General features: G+C 56.3%; 4 protein-coding genes across 4 annotated transcripts; 3 read left to right on the forward strand and 1 right to left on the reverse strand.

The window, feature by feature from the left end:
- The first annotated feature begins 205 nt into the window (after positions 1 to 205).
- On the forward strand, positions 206 to 2,037 carry BO86DRAFT_393139 (WD40 repeat domain-containing protein). Its single transcript, XM_025672960.1, has one exon. The coding sequence runs from the start codon at positions 369 to 371 to the stop codon at positions 1,911 to 1,913; it is 1,545 nt and encodes a 514-aa protein (XP_025522716.1). The 5' UTR covers positions 206 to 368; the 3' UTR covers positions 1,914 to 2,037.
- A 218-nt stretch (positions 2,038 to 2,255) lies between these two features.
- Positions 2,256 to 3,227, reverse strand: BO86DRAFT_393140 (NADH dehydrogenase [ubiquinone] 1 beta subcomplex subunit 3). The gene is made up of 2 exons (XM_025672961.1): positions 2,974 to 3,227; positions 2,256 to 2,903 (listed from the first exon to the last, which is right to left on the reverse strand). Exons 1-2 carry the CDS (start codon positions 3,069 to 3,071, stop codon positions 2,735 to 2,737), a joined length of 267 nt encoding a protein of 88 aa, XP_025522717.1. The 5' UTR covers positions 3,072 to 3,227; the 3' UTR covers positions 2,256 to 2,734.
- Positions 3,228 to 3,590: 363 nt separating this feature from the next.
- Positions 3,591 to 5,297, forward strand: BO86DRAFT_383515 (CCR4-NOT core DEDD family RNase subunit POP2; the record flags this gene model as incomplete). Its single annotated transcript, XM_025670844.1, has 2 exons — positions 3,591 to 4,154; positions 4,317 to 5,297. The coding sequence occupies 2 exons, from the start codon at positions 3,591 to 3,593 to the stop codon at positions 5,295 to 5,297; spliced, it is 1,545 nt and encodes a 514-aa protein (XP_025522718.1).
- A 913-nt stretch (positions 5,298 to 6,210) lies between these two features.
- BO86DRAFT_413589 (peroxisomal copper amine oxidase) lies at positions 6,211 to 8,856 on the forward strand. The gene is made up of 3 exons (XM_025674758.1): positions 6,211 to 7,101; positions 7,152 to 8,402; positions 8,464 to 8,856. The coding sequence occupies exons 1-3, from the start codon at positions 6,648 to 6,650 to the stop codon at positions 8,808 to 8,810; spliced, it is 2,052 nt and encodes a 683-aa protein (XP_025522719.1). The 5' UTR covers positions 6,211 to 6,647; the 3' UTR covers positions 8,811 to 8,856.
- Positions 8,857 to 9,302: the final 446 nt, after the last annotated feature.

The raw sequence follows: 9,302 nt of genomic DNA on the forward strand, positions 1-9,302 counted from the left end.
TCACAATGCCAATTCAGTCATGAGGTACTACATACTTGTACATAGTGTAGTACATACTCGGAAAGATCTGGCTCCTTCTCCGCCGGCTTAGAAACCATCGGGGCAACTTTCAGTGGATGTTTGCAGTGTTTGGCTGGATCGCGGGGAACAAATGAATTTCTAAGCGGGGTGGTTGACCGGGAGAATTCATGAAAAAAATAAGTTGCTCCTACTCAACTCACTTCTTGCCTCTTCCCTCCCATTGCAATTTCCTTTATCTCTTTACCTCCCTTGACCGTCGCGGAACAGACCTTACTTCCTTGTCTCTATCTTATTTTTTTATTGTGTTGCGCACCCTCATACTTTATACCCCCAGCGCATACTATATCATGTCCTCCCAAGAACACCGTGAGGCCGATGACGCCTACATCCAGGCCGACGAGGCCGAGGAAATCTTCCACCGCGATGAAGATCAGCCCATGGAGTCCGATGGCGAAGACGAGGACCAGCCCATGACCTATGAAGAACAAGAGATCACATTGGAGAACGACTCCGCCGCCCACTTCGACAGCCATACCGACTCGGTCTTCTGCATCGCGCAGCACCCCGTCCACAACCAGATCGTCATCACCGGCTCCGGTGACGACAAGGCCTACATCTTCGACTCAACGCCAAATGCCGCGCGCCCCCTCCTCCCTCAGAGCTACGAATCCAACCCGCAACCGAAACAAGAGCGCGAGTCCCTGCAGCCGCTGGCGCAGCTGGTCGGCCACACCGATACCGTGAATGCTGTTGCTTTCACCGAGCCCAAGGGCGAGTACGTCGTGACGGCCGGCTTGGATGGCAAATTGCGCGCCTACCGGGACTCCACACCCCAACTCACGGGCGTCGCGTGGGAGCTGGTCGCTGAGACGCAGGAAGTCGAGGAGATCAACTGGCTGGCCGTGTGCCCCAACGTGAACGGCGACGAGGAGAAGAAGAATGTGGTTGCCATCGGCGCCAACGACGGCAGCGCCTGGGTCTTCCGCATCGACCACACCGACGCCGCCCAGCCCATCTCCATCATCCAGACCTTCTTCCAGCACACTGCCTCCTGCACCGCAGGCGCCTGGACCCCCGACGGCAACCTGCTGGGCACCGTCTCCGAGGACGGTAGCTTCTACGTCTACGACGTCTTTGGCGTCGCCGCGGCCGCCGGGGTTGCCTCTGCCGCCGGCACCAGCACCGTCGTCGGCCTGACCCCCGAGGACCAGCGCTTCGCCGTCGACGGCGGCCTGTACTCCATCGCCATCTCCCCCGGTGGTGCCATCGCCGCCGTCGGCGGTGCCGAGGGCCACATCAAGGTCGTCGGTCTCCCCCGTCTGGCGGCTGCGGGCGGTGCCGCGGCCGGCAAGGCCAAGGGCAAGGCGGCGTCGCAGGCGCAGACCGGCGCCTCGGCGGCCGGCACGCTTCTCGCCTCTCTACAGGCGCAGTCCGACGGCGTCGAGACCCTATCCTTCTCCTCCCCACCTTTGACCCTCCTCGCGGCCGGGTCGGTCGACGGCTCGATCGCCCTCTTCGACGCCGCACACCGCTTCGCCGTCCGCCGGCACATCCGGGAGGCCCACGAGGGCGCCGTCGTCAAGGTTGAGTTTCTGCAGAACCGCCCCGGCGTTGGCTCCGCGCCTCCCCGCCCCGGGGCTGCGGCCCCGCAGAGCCAGTCGTGGCTGCTCACGACTGTCGGCATGGACGGCATCGTGAGACGGTGGGACGCCCGTGGTGGTACCGCGGCCGCTGCGCACGGTCTCCTGAAGGAGTGGAAGGGTCACTTGGGCCTGATCGAAAACTCCGAGGGCGAGCAGTCGGGCGGTATCATGGCGTTTGTGCAGAGCCTGGATGGTAAGCGGGTGGTTACGGCGGGTGATGATGGCATCTCCTTGGTTTTCGAGGAGTAGTTTTATGTATTTGGTTCCTTTTTGCTTTGCATGATATGATTAGACTGGAAAAGTCATGTATAGACATGTGCAACGTGTTTGGATCGGGGATGGTTGGGGTTCTTCTAATTTTATATGAATGATATCTGATGACCAATGCTTGATAAACAATTGGCTGTGCCGAGGGTTCCCTTACTTTAGTGACGACAATAGCCGTATCAATCATCTACTTACCATTTTCAAAAACACTGTTTCACAATCAAGCCATTGACCGACAATTGAAAGACAAGTCTCCGATCTTACATATTGCTAACACAGAAAAACGAAAAAAAAAAAACAGAATTTGAAACATGATATCTATGTACATAACCTATCTCCCCGCCTCATCCCACGCAAGCGCCCTTGTTGTCACGTAGAAAGAGCTGCAAGTCACTCATCTCTACCGCCCAAAGGCAGGAGACTTCTGAATATAGACAGAAATATCAGATAGTCCCGCTTTCCATCCCTCTAGAAAAGCCCACGCAATCCTCAAACTTCACACACGGTTTATCATCCCAGTCGCAAAAGAAAACCAGCGCAAAACTTGTCCTCCCTCCTTCCAGAATAACAGATTCCGTGACAATCCGGTGCATTCGGGTATCCGTTTTCTATCCCCCGACCCCCTTTGCCCAGTTCCTTTTTTCTTATCACGTCACCACCCCCGCAGCTAGTTCCGGTTCGACTCCGAGACTTTCAATACCGAGTTGTGCGCGGCGCTCTGTATCGACTCGCCCGCCTGTCCCAAACTCAACAACTCCGAACCGAAACCCGCTCATCGTGACAATGCTGGAATTGGGGACGCTTTAGTGGTGCTTCTCGTCGTGGTGACCGCCGTGGTGGTGGTCGTCCTTGAGGAAGACGGCCTCGTAGGCGCAGTAGCCGGCGAAGGCGACGGTCGCGATGCCGAGCCCGGGGAAGAGGTTCCTGAAGCGGTTCCAGCGGCTGAAGGGGCCGGTGTATCTCCAAGTCTCACTGTTTAAGCACTGCGTTAGTAAAGATGATTGAATCGGTGATGTTGTCATAGCAAGGGCAACGGTCGTACTAGCGAGCCCAGGGGTCCTTCTTGGCCCAGGTCGACCGGGGGTGGGCGGCGGCCTTAAATTCGTTGATGTCGAAACCGGTGGGGCTGGTACGGGCCATTGTGTTGGATTCTGGGGGGGTGACTCAGTGGGATGAAAGGATTGGGTGCGGGCGGAATCGGGAGGTGCAGAGTTTAACAATTGTCTGCGGGTTGTGGCGTGGCAATTGGAGGAGAAGGAGATTGTTCAGTGGAGGGAGACGGGAGGGAAGTTGAAGCTGTACGTGCAACTGCACAGTGTGAGAGAGAGAGTCGAGGGAGAGAAGGCCTGGGTCTTGGCGCGCTAGTCCGGAATGGGACGAGTCTGTAGCTCCCGAGTCTGAGTCTGGAGGTGAGGTGAGGTTCTCTTCTGCTTCCGTTGTCCGCCTTTCCACTCACTCCTCCCACCGCACTCCGTCCGTCCTCGTCCCCCAAACTGCGAAAAAGGTCCGATCCTACTCGCTCACTAAACCCACCACCGCCGCCACACTCGTGCTCTTCTCGCCCTTGTTACTCTTTATCCTTACAGCTATCATCCTAGTTCCTCGCCTTCGACACCGATTTATGACGGTTGATCAGTCCCCCGTGCTCTCACATCGATAATGCCACCTCCTGTCGGCAGATACGGGCCTGCTGGCCTGAGCGCTTCTTCATATACCCACTTGCAGCAGGCCCATCTTCAGCAGCAACACCAGCAAGCAGCGGTCGCGGCGGCCCAACAACAACAACAGCAACAACAGCAGCAACAACAACAACAGCAACAACAACATCACCCTGTCCACGCCCAATCCGCCAACACCGCTCTCCCTCCTCCCTCCCTCGGTGGTCACCCGGGTTTCGCCGCCGGGAACCCCAATACCAACATCAACCCATTCACCCTGTCCGGCTCCGGCATTGCAAATGGCATCTCGGTGGCAGGCTTTGGCGGAGGCGCCGCCGATGCAGGCGGTACTGGGCTCGCCAGCCATGCGGCTCAGATGGGCTTCGCCCGCGGGGCGCAGATGCAACAGCAGCAATTACATCAGGCTCACGACGGGCGGCTGGCGCTCGAGGCCAAGGCTGGCGGCGCCGTGAAGACGCGGATCCGTGATGTATGGAGCAGCAACCTGGCTCAGGAGATGGCCATCCTGCGGCAGTTCGTGGAGAAGTACCCGTACATCAGCATGGTAAGGCGCTTATGACTCTACCCAAAATGTGGCTGTGGATGTGGGCGGAACGGCACCCGGGTGCGCAGTCATCGCTCTAGCCTACAACGCGCTTACCACTCTCTGTCCTATCGCGCGCATTGCAACTAGTGTGTATAAGCTAACGCAAAACTATTGTCACAGGACACCGAATTTCCCGGCATCGTCGCACGCCCGATCGGAGCGTTCACCAACAAAGCAGACTACCACTACCAAACCCTCCGGTGTAACGTCGACCTCCTCAAAATGATCCAACTCGGCATCACCCTGTTTTCCGCCGAGGGCGAGGTCCCGCCCCCGAATGCCACCGACGCCAATGGTCAGCCCCTCGGCAACAGCCTCGTCCCGGCCCCTTGCACATGGCAGTTCAACTTCCGGTTCTCGTTGGAGGAGGATATGTACGCCCAGGAGTCGACGGCGATGCTGGCCAAGGCGGGGATTGACTTCGGGAGCCACGAGAAGAATGGCATCGATCCGTTCGAGTTTGGCGCGCTCCTGATCAGCTCGGGGCTGGTCTTGCTGGACGACGTGCACTGGGTCTCGTTCCACTCCGGCTACGATTTCGGCTACCTGATGAAGATCATGCTCTGCAAGCCGCTGCCGGAGAACGAGGAGGAGTTCCACAAGCTACTGAATATCTTCTTCCCGTCGCTGTACGATATTAAGTACCTGATGAAGCACGCCGGGCGCAACCAGGCTGTCAACGACATTCCCTTGACGCCGGCCGCGGCCCAGATCTTGACGAACCTCGGTCAGAAGTCGGGTCTTCAAGACATTGCGGACGAGCTGGGCGTCAAGCGGGTGGGAATCGCCCACCAGGCTGGGTCCGACTCCCTCGTCACCGGCGAGATCTACTGGAAGATGCGCCAGCTGGTCTTCGGCGGCAGCATCGATGACTCGAAATACTCCGGGCAAATCTGGGGCTTGAACGGCCAGATGCCAGCACTGCTGTACCACATGCAACCTCACCAGACCCCCAACCTCAATGGGGCCACCATCTACTCGGCCACAGGCACCCCCAGCACCCCCAACGCTGGTCACATCGGCGGAAGCCAAACACCACACGCAATGACTCCCGGTGGTACCGGCGGTGTATTGGCACAGTTCCAGGCTGCCAAATCTTGAGGATATTCTGGTGCTCTTTGATCGGCGGTCCGGATCGTCCCCCCTACCCTTTTCAGGGCATTCGAGCCAGGTGCGCAGAGGTTTACGATTTCGCCTTCGCAATCCGCCCGAACATGTCATTCTCTCTCCTTCTTGTTTCTGTATAGGAACCTACACTCGGCCCACGATAATCTTCATCCATCCGTTGTACCGCGACTTCCAAGGGGTTCTTCGATTTGGTGGACACATATGTGCTTGCAAACCACTGATGTCTAAGCTGAGTTTTTCTGGTTTGTCTTTGCCTTATTTTCTTTTTAGCTGGTCTGTACCTGGTGGGAGGAATGGGAAGAACCCCTCAACGATTTGATGGATGTACATAGCATGTGGCATCGGTTGTGCTTTCTTGGTGCATTTGTTCCTTGTTCGTTTGTGTCGCTAGTTTGCTCTCTCGGTTCGTCCATGGAGTTCATCGCCTGAAGTGCCTTCGTATAGTCTTGGAGGTGGGGTTTCTGCAAGGGTGTATGGTGTTCTTCTTACGGCTGGAATATGATCATCTTTTTTTTTTTCTTTGTTGGTGTTGTGGTGGCGTTTCCGAGACTTATCTGCTGTGGGAGCAATGCGATGCGATGGGATCCCTGATCGGCTTCTCATCAATATACGTAAGGGGATTGGAATTGTTAGAGATAAGTTCCAGTTTGAATTGACAGATTCCGATATGTGTCACCTGGAGGTTTGCCAGCTCCGTTTAGCTACTTGGACTGGACTATGGGGGGAGGGGATGCGATAGGTGGAGAGAGCGGGGAGGGGGGTTTGACAGATCGCATTGAATTACTATGTGTGATTACTACTAGGTCGGTACTATCAACCCCTCATCCCCCCCCAAGTGAAGCATTGGGTAAAAGCATGCGAATGCTGAGTCTGGCTCGCTCAGGTTCTCATTTCCGCTTTCGGCTGCCTCGGCCACATATCGGACGCTAGACTGGGTTGGGAAAAGGGATCCGGGCCTTGGGTTTATCGGCGATGCATCCATGATTTCTCCATGCGCTTATCGTATACACCGCTGCTGTTATCGTTCCTCCGGAACGAAGTCACTCAGTCGATCCTACCCTTCGTGCAGCTGGCTGTTGGACACGGTTTGTATTAAAACCCACTGGGCTCGCCCTTCATTGATGTGGGAGAAACAAAAGAGTCTCACAAGATTGTGCTGGTTGTGTCTGTGTCTGTGTCTGCTCTCTCCAGCATCCGCCGCTGTGATAATCTCCCGGCTCTACCCCACACTTTCTCACATATAGTTCTACACTCCTCGACCTTCCGGATCTCACGAAGACGCAACTGACGAGCACACCTTTGCTTTTGACAACTCCACACATCATGGTTCTCGACCGTTTGCAACAATTGGCTCACCATGTCAAGGCCACCGCGCCTCCTCCTCACCCCCTCGATCCTCTTTCGACATCGGAAATAGATACCGCGGTGGCCCTGATCCGCAAGGAGCATGGCAAAGTCAACTTCAATGCGGTCACGCTCTACGAGCCCCGCAAGGTCGAGATGATGGCCTGGTTGGCGGATCCTCAGAAGGCCCCTCGTCCTGTCCGTATGGCAGACGTGGTTGCCATCGCGCCCGGTGGCAAGGTCTACGATGGTATCGTGGACCTTGAGAAGGAGCAAGTCGTCGAGTGGAAGCACACACCTGGCGTGCAGCCTCTGATCACGATGGAGGATCTGCAGGAGGTGGAGTCGATCGTCCGCAAGGATCCTAAGGTTATCGAACAGTGTGCTATCATCGGCATTCCAAAGGAAGAAATGCACAAGGTCTACTGCGATCGTGAGTTTCCCTCGCCATTGTTTTTCATGCTTCTGTACTAACAGATTTAGCTTGGACCATTGGATACGACGAGCGCTTCGGCACCGATGTTCGCCTGCAGCAAGCCCTCATGTATTACCGCCCGCACGTTGACGATTCTCAATACACATACCCCTTGGACTTCTGTCCGATCTTCAATGCCGAGACGAAGGAGGTCATTCACATCGACATTCCCCCCGTACGGAGACCGATCAGCAAGGCTCCTCCGAACAATTATGATGTCAACTCTATTGAGAAGGATGGTGGCTTCCGCACGGATATCAAGCCCATCCACATCACTCAGCCCGAAGGTGTTTCCTTCAACGTCAACGGGCGCAACATTGACTGGCAAAACTGGAACATCCACGTCGGATTCAACTACCGCGAGGGTATCGTGCTTAACAACATCACATTCAACGACAAGGGCAACGTTCGCCCGGTATTCTACCGTCTCTCGCTGGCGGAGATGGTCGTCCCCTACGGTAACCCCGAGCACCCCCACCAGCGAAAGCACGCTTTCGATCTCGGTGAATACGGCGGTGGCTACATGACCAACAGTCTCTCCCTGGGCTGTGACTGCAAGGGTGCCATCCACTACATGGACGCCGCCTTTGTCAACCGCGCCGGTGCCAGTACCATCGTCAAGAACGCCATCTGCATCCACGAGGAGGACAACGGCATCCTCTTCAAGCACACCGACTTCCGCGACGAGTCGGTCATCGTGACCCGTGCCCGCAAGCTGATCATCTCGCACATCTTCACCGCCGCCAACTACGAGTACTGCGTGTACTGGATCTTCCACCAGGACGGCACCGTGCAGCTGGACATCAAGCTGACGGGTATCCTGAACACCTACGCCATGAACCCCGGCGAGGACACCCACGGCTGGGGCACCGAGGTCTACCCCGGCGTCAACGCGCACAACCACCAGCACCTGTTCTGTCTGCGCGTGGACCCCAACATCGACGGGCCTAACAACACCGTCTTTCAGGTCGACGCCGTCCGGGGCCCCGGCGAGGTCGGTAGCGCCGAGAACAAGTACGGCAACGCCTTCTACGCCAAGAAGACCAAGTTCAACACCCCGCGCGAGGCCATGTCGGACTACGATGGTAACACCAGCCGCACCTGGGAGATCGCCAACACCAACAAGCTCCACCCTTACAGCAAGAAGCCCGTCACCTACAAGCTGGTCAGCCGCGAGGTGCCTCCTTTGCTCCCCAAGGAGGGTGGCCTGGTCTGGAAGCGAGCTGGGTTCGCTCGACATGCCGTTCACGTTACAAAATGTGAGTCCCACCTCCTTTTGCTGCTGCCTAATCGACTTGCAAACTAATCTGGCTGAAACAGACTCCGATGACCAAATCCACCCCGCGGGCCGCCACGTCCCCCAGACCTCCGGCGAGCCCTCCCAGGGTCTCCCCGCATGGATCGAGGAGGCCGGCGCCGACAGCTCGATCGACAACACCGACATCGTGCTGTGGCACACCTTCGGTCTGACCCACTTCCCCGCGCCGGAGGATTACCCCATCATGCCGGCCGAGCCCATGACCCTCCTCCTCCGGCCCAGACACTTCTTCGCCCGCAACCCGGCCCTGGACGTGCCGCCTAGCTATGCGCGCACGCCGTCCCAGATCGCGTCGGATTCGTGCGGCTGCTCGTGCAAGAAGAGCGATGGGTCGAGTGTGCAGGTTTGATTTTCTGTGGCAGTTGTGACTTTTCTTGTATATACCACTGGTTAGGCTTTATTGGATTTCTTCTTCGGTTTGAGTTTGGATGCATTGCTGTAGGGTTCCTGCAGGGAAAATAGTATTGGATGTAGAGTAGTCACTGGGTAGAGCTATTCACTGGATTCATCTATGTAAGTGGTAGATAGGCTAGGCGTCAAGAGTCCTAGCTATATGCAGTTGGATAGTCTTATTCTTGTGAATGTTGAGGAGATGCTAGTATTTTCTAGCTTTTGGCTAGGCTGTTCACAAGATTCATTATCCTTGTTCATACATCTAATCACCTTCAATTTGTGAATGCTTGCCTTTCCAGACCTTTCGCAGGGCTTCGTCCTCAAGCTTAAATACTTCCTCTTCTCCCTCCTCCTTCTCCTCTCTTTCTTCTTCTCTCTTCCTTCTTCATCAACCATCTTCTCTTCCATCTTCTCTTCCATCTTCTCTTCCATCTTCTCTTCCATCTTC

The sequence above is a fragment of the Aspergillus japonicus genome (assembly GCF_003184785.1).
Source record: "Aspergillus japonicus CBS 114.51 unplaced genomic scaffold BO86scaffold_88, whole genome shotgun sequence".
Lineage (NCBI taxonomy): Eukaryota > Fungi > Ascomycota > Eurotiomycetes > Eurotiales > Aspergillaceae > Aspergillus > Aspergillus japonicus.